The following is a 17,324-nucleotide window of genomic DNA, read 5'->3' as shown; positions in this document are numbered from 1 at the left end:
AAGGAAGAAAGAAAGAAAGAAAGAAAGAGAGAGAGAAAGAGAAAGAAAGGAGGGAAGGAAGGAAGGAAGGAAGGAAGGAAGGGGAAAGAAAGAAAGACAGAAAGAAGGAAGGAAGGAAAGAAAGAAACAAAGAGCCAGGAAGATGGAAAGAGAAAGAGAGAGGGAGGGAGAGGGAAGGGGACAGGAGAGGAGCAAGAAAGAGAGAGAGGCAGAGGGAATAAGCAAGAGAAGGAAAGAAGGAGAAAAGAGGAACGGACAGAGAGAGAGACAGAGAGAGAGAGCAAGATACGCACAGAGATGGGGAAAGAAAGGAGTGGGGAGAGAGATACAGGAGGGGAGAGAGGAGGGGGGGAGAGATCGGAACAAGGAAAAGCAGACATAGAGGTAAACACAGACACACGGAAGAACAGGTAGCATTGCAAGACAGACAGAGAGCCCCAGGAGGACAAGAGGCAGAGAAAGCCCAGTCTGCATCCATACCTGCCCCTCCCGCCTTCCTCCCAGGGCTGCTCTCCAGAGGGCACTTCAGTTTCAGGTCAGGCCCCTCCCAGCAGGGGGACCAGGGACATGCCTGGTGGTGTCTGCGAGCCCCTCTTCCCAACCCCACTGAAGGTACCAGGACCCTGAGCTGCCTGAGTCCTGGTGTGTGCCCCCCTAGGCTGAGGGGTGGCTGCTTTCAGGGGTGGGGGAGCGGGGGAAACCTTGGGAATAGGGTCAGGGGTCCCTCCAGGTGCACATGAGGCCTTTTGAGGTGAGGACGAGATGGGGGGAGAGAAGGGAGCAGGATGAGGACAGCCCACCACCTTCTGACATTGTTCCCTGAGGAGTCCGAGTTCTAAATTTGAACCTGGTCTTCCGGATTGTTATACAGGTTTATTCATCAAGGTCAGAAGAGTCTGCTACCAGTTCAAGATGTAACTTTTGATGCTGAGGATTTGGGCTGCCCCTTGCGCTCCTGTCCCAGAGGGAAGCCCAGAGGTTAGGGCCTGGCCCTCCTGGGGGTGGGGGAGCTTACCCAGCTGTCTTCATCTGACACCACAAGAGCAGCGCGTCCTTGGCCGAGCGAGTCTCTCTGTTGTCCTCAGTCTCAATTTTGATGACTTGAATCTGTGAGGATACAAAACATGACTGTTGGGGTGTGGAAGGCTTGAGCCTGAGAGTGGCAGAGGAGACGGGAGAGGCAGCTTCAGGCTGAGGGTAGGAGCACCCCTTCTTTCCCCATCCCCTTCCCTTATGGCATGTCCACTCCTCCCTCCTCCCAGAGTCTTTCCTACCTGGCCCCCTCTTCACCTCCCTATGGCCACACAGTGGTCCAGCTCCAGTCTCTTCCTTGGGCTCCCAGCTCCCAATTTTGGCCATGACCCCCAACCCAGAGGGATCCTTCTAAATCTGATTATGCCCCTCCTCTTGATAAAACTCTCTAATTTCTCCCCATCTCAAACAGAGTAAGATCAAATTGCTCATCACAGATCACCAAGGCCCTGAGCTCAACTCCTCCTTGTCTCCCCCCGCCTCCCAGTCTCTAGCCATACTGGTCTTTCTGTACCTGCAACATGCCAAGCTCATTCCCACCCCAGGGCCTTTGCATCTGCTGTGCCCCCTGCCTGGAATGCTTTCTCCTTTCATCTTCATTCAGCCATCAGCTTCTCAGAGATCCCTTCTCTGGTCCCCAAGGCTAAAATCTCAACACAATCATCTGGATATTTTAGATCGCTTTTACTGCTTTATCATAATCTATTCTTTTCTCATAGCTCTTTTTACTTCTCTGCCTAGAATTGATCCTTTTCCCATACATGTCTTGTTTGCACATTGACGTGCTTACTTATTATCTGTCTAAACCCCCCGTCCATGTCTTTCTCCATAAAACGGAAAAGTTGTCTATTTTGTTTCTGAACTGGAGCAAGATTGCCTGGATTCCAGTTCCAACTCTACTACCTAGCTGTGTGATCTTGAGCATATTACTTCATGTCTCTCGGCTTCAGTTACCTCACTGGTAAAATGGAATAATGAATAGTACCTAATTTATAGGGTTGCTGTGCATATTAAATGCCAAGTGCTTAAAAGAGAGTAAAAACTATGTAAACGAGGATCATAATGATGGTGGTGATAATGATTTTTTAAAACAGGGTTCCTGGAACATATTAGGAATATTTTTGGAATGATTGATTGAGTGGGTGAGGGACACCGTCCTAAGGCCCCACCCCGGGGGGTGGACTGGGCTGGGGTCACTTGGAGATCACCTGGAAGCGCAGGATGATGGTCCAGACCAGCCCGAGGGTGAGTCGGTGGTTCCCGTCCACGATGTCATGTGAGCCCACGTTCTCCAGGTGCACACGCTGCTCCTTCAGGAACTGCAGTGCCTTGTCTACATTTTCCAGTGAGTGGATCCTCATGCGACCACGCGTGGGCCTTGGCTAGGGCGGCAGGGGCATTAGGAAATCCGGCACCTGGCCAAGAGCACTGTGCCCTCGACCCCACCACTACCAAAGAAGGCCACCCCCATAACTACGCTCCCCAACCCCATGTCCAAGTCCAGGCCACGCCCCTTCAGTCTTATCAAAGACCCAGGACCTAATCCTTCTAAAGAAGGCCTGACCCGTTCATAGCCAGAACCTTTCAAGTCACCTCCTTTCAGGACTTTTTCAAGTTCCAGGCCTCGCCCCTTCAACTTAAGCTCCACCTCCAAACTGATAGCCACGCCTTTTATCATGAAGCTCCGCCCTCTGCCTGTAGCCATACTCCCGCCCCTTCCATTGGATCTCTGCCCCAGGCCACCAATGTTTTGCCACTAGTTCCACCACTCACTTCCTCCTTTTCAGGTCCCTGTCTTGAGCCACGCCCATTCCTATCAGGCCCCGCCCCACTCCAGGGCTCTCCTCTGTTTTTATAGCTCTATTCCTTCCAAGGGTGTTTGTTCCTATTCTATAGCCATGGCCCTCATGACTTCCTGAGCTTCAGGCTCTGGTCCTTTAATCAATCTCTAGCTCCATCAGAACACCACCCTTTGCGATGGAGTCCCATCCAAGCCCAGAAATACAACTGCAACCCATACAACAAGCCACACCCATACAAGAGTTCCGTCTCGTCCCCCAGACTCCCGTGACCTAGGCCTCACCCTTCCCATGACAACCACACCCTCAACCGTAGACCCCCTACAACAAGAGTTATGCCCCTGTTTTATAGCCATGCCTCCTACTACCGCAACCCCAGGCCAGTCCCTTCTAATAAAGCTCCTCCCTTTTCCAATAGCCCCACCCCTTCCAGCGGAGCCCCACTCAAGCCCAGAGTCCCGCCCCGAAGGGCAGCCCTCTCTGACGGAAACTCGTCTCTGTTCCAAGCCACACCCCCAGGCTCCTCACAGCCAGGCTCCATCCCTGGGCCATAGCCCCGCCCACCCAAATGAGGTGCCTTTTACCCACCCAGCCTTTCTTAGGTCGCTCCATCCACCCATTAGCCAGGCCTGCAGTAGTCCAGCCCGAGACGCTAGGGCCGCCCCCTTTACCCAGCCCTTCTGGCCCCCTCACCAGCTGCTCCCCGGACAGCACTTCCAGGAGCCGCGTGAGCACGAAGCCATCCCTGAGGTCCGCATAGAGGTCCCCGATGTGGCAGCCAACGCGAGCGAGGTGCGAGTTCACCCACTTGGTGAAGGTTTTCTTCTGCACGGCCTCCCGCTCATCTGCAGGACAGGCCCTGATGAGCCCTCGTCTCCTCCAGGAACTCCCCCTTCCAGCTTCACCCCAGCCCTCCACCGCCAGCCAAATCCTGCTCAGGCCCAGCTCCCTGAAACTATCAGGTCTCTGGGCAGGCGGCTCCTCCTACCTGGGACGCCCTCCCCCTCTCCCCCCCCCATGCCCACCTGGAGACCGCTTCTCTGTCCTTTAAAGTTTTCCTGCGATGTCACTTCCACAGGAAAGCTGCCCTGTTTCTTACCCTAGTCAGCGCTGTTCATTCGTTCAGGAAATACCTGAGCACCCACTATGAGCCCCACACTGTTCTAGGCTCTGAATACGAGGCAGAGCTCAGTTTAGTGGGGACACATAATACGCTAGGGAGCCACAGCGGGTTAAGGAGGGAGAAGGACAGGATGAGAGTTGTGTCTCAGGAATATCTCTGGCTTCTGTGGGAAGGGTGCATCAGAGAGAGCAAGAATAGCAGCCCAGAGCCCAGGGAGGAAGAGACTGGGGAAAGGACCCAGGAGAGAGAGGAAGAGGCTGGACCAGGGCAGAAGCTGAGGGGATGGGAGAAGGAGGCATACTGGAGAGTTATTTAGAGATGAAAAAGTAAGAGTCAGCCACTGACAGGCTGTGGGGAATGAAGAGGAAGGAATATGCTAGACTGAATGTCCCTTGAGAGCAGGAACCACATTTCCCCCTCTGTAGTAGCTGGACTGCCAGGTTTCCCGCACCCCTGGGGCAAGAAGTAGGCACGGGATTACTTAAGCGAGGTGGGGGAGGGGAAATGTGTACAACTTCCGCCTTGCTTGCTTGCAAAGAAATTGTTTGGGACCTCTCTTCCCTCTTCCCATTTTTGTTGTTTTTTTTGGCGGCGTGGCATTTGGGATCTTAGTTCCCCAACCAGGGATGGAACCCATGCCCCTGCGGTGGAAGCGCAGAGTCCTAACCACTGGACCGCCAGGCAGGGAATTCTCGCCCCATTTTCTTTTTTTTAAGTAACAGTTTTAGGGACTTCCCTGGTGGTGCAGTGGTTAAGAATCCGCCTGCCAATGCAGGGGACACGGGTTCGCTCCCTGGTCCGGGAAGATCCCACATGCCGTGGAGCTACTAAGCCCGTGTGCCACAACTACTGAGCCCGCGTGCCTAGAGCCCGTGCTCTGCAACAAGAGAAGCCACCGCAATGAGAAGCCTGTGCACCACAACGAAGAGTAGCCCCCGCTCGCTGTAACTAAAAAAAGCCCACGTGCAGCAGCGAAGATCCAAAGCAGCCAAAAATAAATAAATTAATTAAAAAGAAATAACAGTTTTAGTATGAGCTACATTCCCATACTATAAAATTCACCCTTTTAAGGTGTAAATTCAGTGGGTTTTAGTACATTCACAGAGTTGTGCAACCATTACTTCTATCTAGTAACATTTTTATCACCCCAAAAAGAAACCCTGTACCCATTAGAAGTCACTCCCCATTCTCCCGTCTCCTAACCCTAGGCAACCATTCATCTATTTTCTGTCTCTAAGGATTTACCTATTCTGGATACTTCACATAAATGGAATCATGCAGGCCTTTTGTGTCTGGCTTCTTTCATGCAGCATAATGTTTTCAAGGTCCGTCCACGTTGTGGCATGTATCAGTACTTTATTCCTTTTACAGTCAAGTAATATTCCATTATATGGATATACTACATTTTACTTATCTATCCATCAGCTGATGGACATTTGGGTTGTTTCCACTTTTTGGTGATTATGAACAATACTGCTACAAACAATAAGGTACAAGTTTTTGTGTAGACACGTGTTTTCAGTTATCTTGAGTATCAACCTGGGAGTGGAATGGCTGGGTCATCTGGTAACTCTATGTTTAACCTTTTGAGGAAATGCCAGACTGTTTCCCAAAGCAGCTGAACCATTTTACATTCCCACCAGCAATGTACAAAGGTTCCAATTTCCCCACATCCTCGCCACCACTTGTTATTTTCCTTTTTTATTTTATTTTTTAAAATTACGGTCAACCCAGTGGGTGTGAAGTAGTTTCTCAATGTGATTTTTCCCCCAGGTTCATAATTTATTGTACAAATTGAGTATCACATGATGAGTTGACATTAGTTTCTCCAGGCATGAGAACTTATGAGATGAGGTACAGTTTAGAATCCATTTATGTGGCTTTCACAGCTGGAGTTTTTTTGGACCTTAACTTGAAGTATAAGACTATCCAAGCAATGCCTTTATACGTGACCAGTACACAGTTCATTCTCCCTGTGAGAGTATAAGAGTTGAAATATTTTTTGATACCAGTGAAATGGAATTGGGTGTCAGTTTCTGGACCTGCCACGATTTCAGCCTTCTAAAAGGCACAAACTGCCAGCCTGTCTCAAGGTGGTTTCGATTTGCACTTCCCTAATGATGAATGATTTTGAGCATCTTTCACATGCTTATTGGCCGTTTGTATTGCTTCTTTGGTGAAATGATCTATGCAAATCATTTGCCCACTTTTATTTTATTTATGTATTTTGGGCTGTGTTGGGTCTTCGTTGCTGCGTACGGGCTTTCTCTAGTTGCGGCAAGTGGGGGCTACTCTTTGTTGGGGTGTGGGGGGCTTCTCATTGCAGTGGCTCCTCTTGTTGCAGAGCGCAGGCTCTAGGCACACGGGCTTCACTAGTTGTGGCACGTGGGCTTGGTAGTTGTGGCTCGCAGGCTCTAGAGCACAGGCTCAGTAGTTGTGGCACACAGGCTTAGTCGCTCCACGCCATGTGGGATCGTCCCGGACCAGGGCTCGAACCCATGCCCCCTGCATTGGCAGGCGGATTCTTAACCACTGCGCCACCAGGGAAGCCCTGGTCCACAGAGCACGGGATGGAAGAAGGAACTGGAAACCCACACTAACTGCTTGGAGCAGAGCCTCCTTGCCAATGAGGCTGCTCATGTAGGGACTATCCAGGTGAGAGAAATAAGCTTCTATCTCCTTTAAGCCACTGTATTTTTGGCTCTCTTGTTACAGCAGAGACCTCAGCCTGTACAGACACTGTTTGCATTTTATCACTAAATAATTTAGCAGTCGCACTTTTAAGTTTCCCATGAGTACAGAAATCATGATTTATATTGCCAGTTTATTTCCATTTTTAGCCACTTGAAATCTCCCAATAACTTTTATTTCCTAACATTAACCATTTGTAACATTATCACCTATTGCATTTGACTCTGGCAGTAGAAAATACACATTGCTAGAAAACACACACTGACTGACCTGTATTTTTTTGTGGATCTTGAATGTTTGCCTCTAATTTGAAAGTGAATATGCAGAAACAAACAGTAAATCCAAATGGCAACCTTGTTTGCCTAAGTGTGGGTTTTGTGCTGTTTGGATAGGATGGGGGACCTGTGTGAACACATGGATCACACACGAGGAAGTGATGACAGAAAAGATGCTGAACTGGGTATTTGGTGATTCTGCCTTCCAAAGGCGATGCCCATAGCAGATTGTGGTCCATGCTGAGGCCCAAGTAGAACTTGAGTGCATCCCCAGCGTGGTGCAGAATGAGGGCAACTGGATTCAGTCCTGCTTTTACTGATGACCAGCTATGTGACTTCAAAAGCACATCCCTCCTCTTTGGGCCTCCATTTTCCCATTTCCAAAATGAGGGTTTAGGACTAGATCAGGATTTCTTCAGTGGGTTCTGGGGGACCCTGGGTGTTTGGGAACTCATGCTTGGAAGACAAGGACCCAGGAGAATATTTTTAATTTTGTAACTTCATTTCAATGATCCTCAGAGAAAATTAATAGAAACACATCCTGGACTATCTGGATGGTGACTTTATAGAGGACTATGCTGTGAAACTTGGGGGTTTGTGATTACAATCTCGTTAGCATGAAGCTGGGGTCCAGAACTGAAATGCCCACCAGGGCCAGGCAGGCTCCACATGAGAGAACGAGGCCCTCCTAAAAGGGGGCAGCGGCCACATGGCCCTGGCGTCTGGAGTCTCACAGGAGTGAAGACCTAGCATTGCCATATCACATGATGGCCCATGAGGTGCCAAAAATCTGGAGATAAAAATCTCCCTGTTTTTAAATGTTGGCAACTGATTTACGTTTTTATAAAACACAGTGGGGCTGAAAACCAAATGTGTCCCAGAGTGCCACTTCTGACCTAAGTTGACATTGAATGTTTACTGTGTTGGTGAGTGTGTGTGGCTACCTCACTGGATGTCTTCCATCTGCCCCTCAGGTGCCTTCTCCCCTCTTCTGCACGTACTCTGAGCCCAGGGAGCCTGGCTGGCGTGAACTATATGAATGGGCTCCCTGGCCCTTAAAGGCCTCAGACTTTTGGCTGGGTTTCGCTAGCAGGAGATGAGAGGAGAGAGAAAGGGCTGAGGGACTTGTTCCCTCCCTGCCTAACCAGCTTCCTCAGGACCTGGTGCCTCTCCCTACATCCCCCACTCCTCCTGGGGGTGCCTCTCTCCCCTCTCACTACTCCCTGCCCTGCCCCAGTCCCTGGGGGTGGGGAGGAATCTCCACACCTCTCTAAATAGTCCCTTCATTCAACTCTCCTTACTTTTACCCCTTTGAGGGGACCATCTGCTTCCTCCTGGCGCTCTAGCTGGCACACATACCTTTGGGTTGTCAAGACTCCAAGGCAAATGATAAACGTCCTACCTCTGCCATTGTGCTCATATTATTTTGCCATTTATATATTCTTCCCCACTGTGGTAGTCACCAATCACAAGTGAAATGCATTTCCTTAGAATAACACTTTAATTTTTCACATCTTTAATACATTGAGGTTTTCATAGAGTAGGAACTAACTACTCCCTTATCTACTACTGGTTACAGAGAAAGGATAGAGAGAGAAAATATGTAAATGATATGTTGGCTATTAGTCTGCGAAAAATTAGGAAGCCGGAGACACTAAGTATTGGTGGAAATGTGAGGACATCATAACCCTCATGCCTGCTGGTGGGGCAGCCATTCGGAAGGCAATCTGAGTCAAATTAAATTAGTGCATAGCCGCCATGGGCCAGCAATTCTTTCCCTATGTACATGGCCCGTAAACTTTTCCACGCTGGTTTATAAAGAGCATGTATGACGATGTTCAGTGTAGTGCTATTAGCGGGGACGGGGCAGGGACAGGTTGGGGGTTGGGGAGAGCCTGGTTGTCCATTACTGGGAAAGTGGAACATGGCGAGTGCACACCATCAACTCTATGCAGCAGTTAGAAGCCAGAGTAGAGGCGCACAGAGCCACATGGATGAGTCTTGAGGCTACAAGGCATAGCACTGAATGAGAACATAATGCAAAAAATGCAATCGAGACTATGATAAAACATGCATCGATTAGCAATACCTGCATGTACAAACCCACATGTATAGGGCTCCCAGATTTATGACAAAGTGAAATTGCAGTTCAGTAGGGAAAGTCTTTTCAATAAATGGAGCTGAGTCAACTGGACATCCATGTGGGGGAAAAGAGAACCTTGACCCACACTGTACGCAATAATAAATATACTAAATACCATTTGGCTTATAAATCTAAATGTAAAAGGAATACAATAAGGCTTTCAGAAGAAAACATCAAAGAATATCTCCATGACCTTGGAGTAGGCAAAGATTTCTTACACAAGACACAGAATTTTAGCCGTACAGGAAATAATGATTAAGTAATTATCAAATTAGACTACCTTTAAATTAAGAAATACTGTTCATCAAAAGGCACCATTAAGAGAATGAAGAGGCAAGCCACACAGTGGGAGAAAATATTCACAACACATATATCAGACAAAGGACTTGTACCCAGAATATATAAGAACACCCGCAAAACAATTAGAAAAAGGCAGGAATATTAATAGGAAAATGGTCAAAAGACTTGAATGGGCACTTCACAGGAGGCTATCCAAATAGTAAATATATGAAGAGGAGCTCCACTTCATTCGTTGTTTTTAGTCATCAGGAAAATACAAATTAAAACCACAGTAGAATGCACACCCATTAGAATGGCTAAAATTACAAGACTGACCACACCAAGGGTTGGATGTACAGCAACTGAATCATTCATACACTGCTGGTGGGAATGTGAAATGATACAAACTGGAAGTTTCTACTAAAGTTAGATATACACATACCTTATGACCCAACAATTTCACTCCTGGGTGGGTATAAGCCCCAAAAATGAGTGCTATGTCTCTCAAAACATGTATATTTAGAGCAGCAATAATCTGTAATAGTCTGTGATACTACAAATCACTAGTTTGTAATAGTCTAGTTTGTGACATCCCCAAATTAGGAGCAAACCAAATGCTCATCAACAGGTGAACGGATAAACCATGGCATTTTCACACTGTGGAATACTATACAGCAATGAAAAGGAACAACCTACACATACAGGTAGACATGGGTGAATCTCATGAGGAGCGTGTTGAGTGAATGAACCCAAATACAGAAGGGTACCCACTGCATGATTCCATTTATATAAAGTTCAAATGCTAGCAAAATGAATGTACACTGGCTAGGACAGTGTTTACTCTCGGGATGATACAAAGGCAGCCTGAGAGGGACTTCTCTAGGGCTGTCAGATTCTGTTTCCTGATCTGGTTAAAAGGGGGTGCTCATTGTGGAAATTCTGGACACACAATATATCTGCCTTTCTGTGTCATGTAATACCTTTTAGAGTTAAAAAAATCATGGATACATGCACACTAATTAGCAACGCACGTGTTGCGAAGAAAAAGATTTGCGTTAGAACAGTCAGAATGATTGCCTATAGGACAGAAGGCATTGGTGTGAGATATGGGACTAAAAGAGAATAAAGGAGTAGATCAAGAGGAAAGGGGCTTCCAACATTGTGAAGCAACTATAGTCCAATTTAAAAAAAAAAAGAGGAAAGGGGCCCCCACACAAACTGTGGAGCATGGGACTTCCCTGGTGGTCCAGCGATTAAGACTCCGTGCTCCCAATGCAGGGGGCTGGGTTCAATTCCTGGTCAGGAACTAGATCCCGCATGACGCAACTAAAAAGACCCTGCATGTTACAACTAAGATGCAGTGCAGCCAAATACATAAATAAATATTTAAAAGGAAAAAAAAACAAAAAAACTGTGGAACATGATTATGGGAACTCTCTGTAGTGGATGGGACCAGACAACTTTTAAAAATATCTTCATGCAGGGACTTCCTGGCGGTCCAGTGGTTAAGACTCCATGATTCCACTGCAGGGGGCATGGGTTCGATCCCTAGTTGGGGAACTAAGATCCCGCATGCCGCACAGTGCGGCCAAAAAAAAAAAAAAAAAAAACACCATGCAAAAACATATTACGGAGGACTCTGCTCAAGGGTTTGGCCTTAGTGTGAATAGAGGAAAACCATGAGAGAAGTGGGCAAAGGGATGCAAAAGAAAATGCACCCTAGCTGTCTACGTCATGTTAGTATCTTGACCAGCAGGATAGCAGCATCTCGAAGTCACTGTTAAGCTGAAGTTACTGGTTTTGTGGTTTGGGTCTGGAATCCAGTATAATGTGTTTTAGTTGTAGAGAAGCATAGGCATAAGAGATATAAACAGAGCTGTGTGTTTTTGTGCATTTAAGAAAACCATATTTCAATGATAACACTTATATGTGGAATCTAAAATACAACACAGGGCTTCCCTGGTGGCGCAGTGGTTGAGAGTCCGCCTGCCAATGCAGGGGACGCGGGTTCGTGCCCCGGTCCGGGAAGATCCCACATGCCGTGGAGCGCCTGGGCCCGTGAGCCGTGGCCACTGAGCCTGCGCGTCCGGAGCCTGTGCTCCGCAACGGGAGAGGCCACAACAGTGAGAGTCCCGCATACCGTAAAAAAAAAAAAAAAAAAAAAAAAAAACTGCTCTAAAATACAACACAAATGAATTTATCTATGAAACAGAAACAGACTCACAGATATAGAGAACAGACTTGTGGTTGCCAAGGGGGAGGGGGATGGGGGAGGGAAGGACTGGGAGTTTGGAATTAGCAGATGCAAACTATTTTATCTAGAACGGGTAAACAACAAAGTCCTACTGCATAGCACAGGGAACTACAATATATTCAATATCCCATAACAAACCATAATGGAACAGAAAACCATAGTTCTAATAATTAAGTAGACACAGGGAGTGTATGAGAATTTTTTTTTTTTCTTAGCTGGGTCCCTACATTTCTCTGGACTCTGTGCTGTCTGAGGTGTCCGGGGCTGGTGCTCTCTGAATCAGTGGTTCTAACAGTTGAGGAGTCCTTGATCCTCACGTCACCACATCCCACCTCTGCTTAAAATCTCACCACAGCTCCAGGTGCCCTCACCCTCTTTGGAATGGCCTTCAAGGCCCCTCAAGATCTGGCGGCCACTGGCTCCTTGCCTGCCATCATTTACTCACCACTTCGCTCCAGCCACTCTCAACTTTTAGAGGTCTTGCCTATTCTGTTCCCTCTCTCTGGAATATTCTTCCACTCTCCTCCCCAGGGTTCACTCTTGTTTGTCCATTAGGGCTCAGCTCAGCCATCTCTTCCTCCAGAAAGCACTCTGATTCTCTAGACTGGATCAGGCCCCTCATCTGGTCTCCTACAGCCCTGAACTTCCACATCTGGCCTCTGCCTGCGCCTCCCCCATCTCGGCCCTGATCCCTGTGAGTCATCATTTGGGGCTGGATCTAACTTTTCCACTGGACTGGGAGCCCTGGAGGAGCAGGACCAGGGCTGCCTCAGTCACTACTATGTCTCTCATATTGTCCAGGACAGGACAGGCGCAGAACAGTCACTGATTAAATATTTTGTGGATGAAATAATAAATTCTAGAATTCTAAGTAGATACGTTCCCAAGTTTTTTAATCTATGAGTCTAAAAATACAATTTTGGGACTTCCCTGGTGGTCCACTGGTTAAGACTCCACACTTCCAACACGGGGTGGGCTCAGGTTTGATTGTTGGTTGGGGAACTAAGATCCCACATGCCGTGCATCACGGCCAAGAAAAGAATAAAAAATTTAAAAAATTTTAAAATACAATTTTGGGCTTCCCTGGTGGCACACTGGTTAAGAATCTGCCTGCCAATGCAGGGAACACGGGTTTGAGCCCTGGTCCGGGAAGATCCCATATGCCGCAGAGCAACTAAGCCCCTACACCACAACTACTGAGCCTGCTCTCTAGAGCCCACACACCACAACTACTGAGCCCTCGTGCTGCAACTACTGAAGCCCACGTGCCTAGAGCATGTGCTCTGCAACAAGAGAAGACGCCACAATGAGAAGCTCGCGCACCGCAATGAAGAGTAGCCCCTGCTCGCCGCAACTAGAGAAAGCCCGTGCGCAGCAACAAAGACCCAGTGCAGCCAAAAATAAATAAATAAATAGATGTATAGAAAAAAAAATTTTACGTTTCCACGAATATATGTTTATATTCTTCTAGGTGTCTAAACCAGAGGAAGCTAGCAATCCATGGGTTGAATCTGGTTCAGACTTTATGCACTTACAATTGTTTTTTGTTTTTTGTGGGTTTTTTTATTGGGAAATTGCAGAGAAACAACAGAGCTAGCAGCTCTGGGCCTGCCTTTCCCCATGGTTAGAGCAGGTGACTAGGGCGACCACAGTCCCCAGGCCACTCACTCGTGTATGTCACCTGCTTTCCCAGAGGTCCTTGAGTTTAACAACCTGCTTGACATCTTATACGTTTCCAAGAATCTTAATATTGAAGATCCCATGATTGTCAAATGCTGAGTTACTAAAATTCTGAGATTCTAAGGGAACTCATTCTGACTTTTGGATTTTAAGATTTCATGACTCTTGACAATATATATTTTATGTGTATAACACTCCGTGTTTCTGAGATATTAACATTCCAAGGGTCATCGTGCTAAGGGTCTAATGTTTTAAAGGCTTATGATTATGGAGTTACATGTCTCTGAAGTGTCTTTGTTCATAAAACTTTACTATTGATGATTAAACACTTCTGAGGTTCTAAAGCCCCATGAATACAAAGTCCTAAAGTTCAAGGGCCTACAGTTCCAAAGGTCTAAGATCGTAAGACTCTATAACTATACAGTTCTCCAGTCTTTGCTTATATTGTCCTAAAACATCCAAGTATGGTGACTAACCATTCCAGTTGTCCCAGGACTGAGGGTTTCAGTGCGAAAAACATGAATGTGTGGTTATTCTTTCTTAAAGTGCTCAGGATCCACGTTTCTAATCTGAAATCCTATAGGTTTAGGATTATAAAGCCCCAAGGATCTCTGTGCATTAGAGTTTAAGTTTCTGATGTTCTAAGACCCTAGGAGCCAACGATTAAAATGTCTTAAGATCTGTGATTATAAAGTTCTGTTTACACGAGTCTCCACTTCTAAAGGTCTTGGGTTCAAAGAATCTCTGGGTATGACATTCCAAGGTCTAAGATGCGAGGTTTCAGCACTTCGGGATTCTAAGGAAGTATGCTTAGAAAGTCCTCCGTTTCTGGGATTGTATTAATACATTTCTATGTTTCTATGGCTGCACTGCTCCATACAGCAGCCACAAACCACATGTGGCTATTGAAATTTAAATTAATTAAAACTAAATCAAATTAAAAATTCATTCCCTCAAATAGCACTGGCCACAGTTCAAGTGCTCACAGCCACAAGTATCAGTGGTTAGTATATTGGACATCACAGATACAGAACATTTTCCCATCATCATGGAAAGCTCTATTGGACAGTGCTGGTCTAAAGATTCAAGGTCCGGGCTTCCCTGGTGGTGCAGTGGTTGAGAGTCCGCCTGCCGATGCAGGGGACGCGGGTTTGTGCCCTGGTCCGGGAAGATCCCATATGTCACGGAGCGGCTAGGCCCGTGAGCCATGGCCGCTGAGCCTGTGCATCCGGAGCCTGTGCTCCGCAACGGGAGAAGCCACAACAGTGAGAAGCCCGTGTACCACAGAGAAAAAAAAAAAAAAAAAAAAGATTCAAGGTCCAAATGTCTGTAACTCTCTTCCCATCCTCCAGGCCATCAAGGTACAAAGACACCATCCCAGCAGCTTCCTCCCTTCCTTCCCTCCCACCCTCGCACCCCAGCCCTCCTCCAGGTACCTGCCAAGGCCTTGATCCTGGAGCACTCAAAGAGTGAGGCGGCCGCGGTGGAGGCGGCTGGTTGCTCCCGCTCCCAGCCCCGATCTGGACTCTCCCAGCGGGCTGCAGGGTTGTTATTGTTAGGGGCTGGCGGCCCCTCCATGTTATCCACTTCCCCTGGTACCTGCGCCATCAGGGAAGGTGAGGCCTGGGGATGAGGAGAGGAAGGTTAGGGCTAGAAACAGGGCCTGAGTTCAGAGGTCCCACTTCTAACAGCAACTGGCTGTGGGTCCTGTTCCCTCTCACCTTCAGTTTCTCTGTCTTTAGAAGGGACATGATAATAATGGCAATAGTGTTCACCCTGACCACATCATAGGGCTGTGGTCAAGCACCAAGTTTAGTGCAGGGTAGGGGCTCGGCAAATTGTCACTGTTGGGACTTCCCTGGCCGTCCAGTGGTTAAGACTCAGCGCTTCCACTGCAGGGGTCACAGGTTTGATCCCTGGTTGAGGACCTGAGATCCCACATGACACAGAGATCCCGCATGCCGTGCGGCAAAAAAAAAAAAAAAATTGTCACTGTTATTATTGTTAGAAAGATAACATTGTTATCAGTAGAACTCTATAAGGCAGTAATAACAATAATTCACATTTATTGAGCAGTTGCACTGTGCTCAGTACTTTATATGCATTATCTTATTTAATTCCCACAAATTCAATTCTGTAAAGAAAGGTACTATTAAGCCTATTTTACAGAGGAGGAAGCTGAGGCACAGAGGGGGTAATTCACTTGCCCAAGGTCACACAGCTAGTGAGTAACCAAGATTCAAATGTAGTCACTTTGATCAAATAACTGCATTAATGCCCTCAGTTCTTCATCCTTATAGCCACACCCTTTGCCATATAACTCTTCAGTGTTCTCCCACTCTGGGTTTGGGAGGAATGGAAGAGGGGGTTGGGGGGACATGCCCTACCCCTTGACTCTGGGTTTGGCCACATGACTTGCTTTGACCAACAGTATTAGGTAGAAGTGCTGGTGAGCTCTGAGCCCAGGACTCAGGAGACATTGCATGTTTTTGCTTGTGTTTGACTGTGGCCATGAGACTACTAGGCTAGTCCAGGTCCAAGGCCCTCATCACAGCCAAGGTCAGCTAGAGCAACTAACAGTCAACATCCCCCTACCCATCCCAACTGGTGAATAAGCTCATATAAGCCCAGCTTAAGTCGCTGACCTCAGACTGACTCGAGGCTAAATAAATGCTTAGTGTTTTAAGACACTGAGTTTGGGGGTGGTTTCTTATACAACATTATTGTGGCAACAGCTAACTGACATACTGTCTGACTCCAGAGCTATGTTCTAGAACACTGCCAGATTGTAAATATGAAATCTAAGGGTGTGGGAGACATTAGATACATCTCCTCCACCCTCTGGAACCCCAGGCCTGATTCTAAGACTAAGAAAGGAGGGAGTTGGGAGGAGATCAGTGTCCCCATTCTCAAAATATTCCGACAGTTGCCAACTCACCAGATTTTAGGAAGGCAGGGTCTAGGTCTTGGTCAGTGTAGTGGAGACTGTCCCTTTCAACAGACACTCAAAAATCCATTATTATTTTTCCCTTCTTCCATGGAAAGCTGTAAGTGGGCACCTGTGTGACCTTGGCTGAGTCACTTACCCTCTCTAGGGCTCAGTCTGTTCATCTGTAAAGTGGTAATGATAATGGTACCCATTTCCTAGGGGTGTTTGAAGATGACAGGATTAATAATGCAGGGAACATGGTATCTAGTACACAGCAAGCCCTCAATACGTGGGCCTTGCTATTATTATTCATCCTCCAGTCACGTATCTTAGCAAATAAAAGTGCCTGTGCTGGAGTCTGATAGAAATGAGCTCCAAGTCCTGCTTTATTCTTGCTGTATCTTTAAACCCTTTAACTTGGCTTCTCTGTGCCTCAGTTTCCCTCCCTGTGAAACGGTGAGCACAACTGTTTCCTCAATGGAGGATACTTGGAGATGGAGAGGCACTTAGCACTTCGTGATCTCTCAGGCAGTCTGGCGGTGGAACAGCCCTGGCCATTACGTGATTCAACGGGAGAAGGAAGGGAGAAGGCGGTGGCGGAGGTGGAAGGGGGTGTCCTGCAGACTCCAGGAAAGGTTGGCTGGGCGAGGCTGGGGATGGGACCTGAGATAGGATGCTTTAACCCTTCCAAGGCCGCGCCTCTCTCTCTCCCTGCAGTCTAGTCACCGTTCCCAAGGAGAGGGGCCTGGGAAGGACAAGGCTTGGATGAAAGACCCACGCATGGCACGGAGGCTGGACTGGGTTGAGGGATGGGAGCTGATTCTGCCCTCGACCCTCCGCCTCCCCCAGCCGAGGAGACCCTCGGGGCTCAAGCCATGCCCAAGGCGCGCGGGGGAGGGATGCTAGGGCAAGTGGGAAGATGCTGGAGGGAGGGGCTATCCATCCCCAAGCCGCTCACCTGGGCCCGCGGCCGCCGGTGCCGCTGTCCCCGCTGCTGACCGTGCCCGACCGCCCTCCCTGTCGGCGTCCACTGCCCGGCCTGGCCGTCTCTGCTCGGCCCCACCGGCCCAGCCGCTCGGTCAGATCCGCATGCGCCGCGGCCGCCGGCGCACCTCCTCC

At 47.9% G+C, this 17,324-nt stretch overlaps 2 protein-coding genes across 2 annotated transcripts in view; both read right to left on the bottom strand.

Annotated features, from left to right (window-relative positions):
• The window catches only part of SPTBN4 (spectrin beta, non-erythrocytic 4), a 70,642-nt gene extending 55,743 nt beyond the window's left edge, over positions 1-14,899 (bottom strand). The window contains exons 1-4 of the mRNA XM_081216811.1: positions 14,713-14,899; positions 3,525-3,676; positions 2,241-2,414; positions 1,016-1,107 (exon numbers count right to left, since the gene is read on the bottom strand). Of these exons, the coding sequence (XP_081072937.1) occupies positions 1,016-1,107; positions 2,241-2,414; positions 3,525-3,676; positions 14,713-14,884 (590 nt within the window). The 5' untranslated portion in view covers positions 14,885-14,899. The remainder of the gene's footprint in view (positions 1-1,015; positions 1,108-2,240; positions 2,415-3,524; positions 3,677-14,712) is intronic.
• On the bottom strand, positions 5,827-8,331 carry LOC308606519 (ATP synthase membrane subunit K, mitochondrial-like; the record flags this gene model as incomplete). The annotated part of the gene is made up of 2 exons (XM_081217458.1): positions 5,827-6,015; positions 8,323-8,331. The coding sequence occupies 2 exons, from the start codon at positions 8,329-8,331 to the stop codon at positions 5,827-5,829; spliced, it is 198 nt and encodes a 65-aa protein (XP_081073584.1).
• Positions 14,900-17,324: the final 2,425 nt, after the last annotated feature.

This window comes from Mesoplodon bidens (assembly GCF_964165515.1).
Source record: "Mesoplodon bidens genome assembly, chromosome: 18".
Taxonomy (NCBI): Eukaryota; Metazoa; Chordata; class Mammalia; order Artiodactyla; family Ziphiidae; genus Mesoplodon; species Mesoplodon bidens.
The sequence above is the reverse complement of the archived record's forward strand: the minus strand, read 5'-3'. Positions and strand labels throughout refer to the sequence as shown.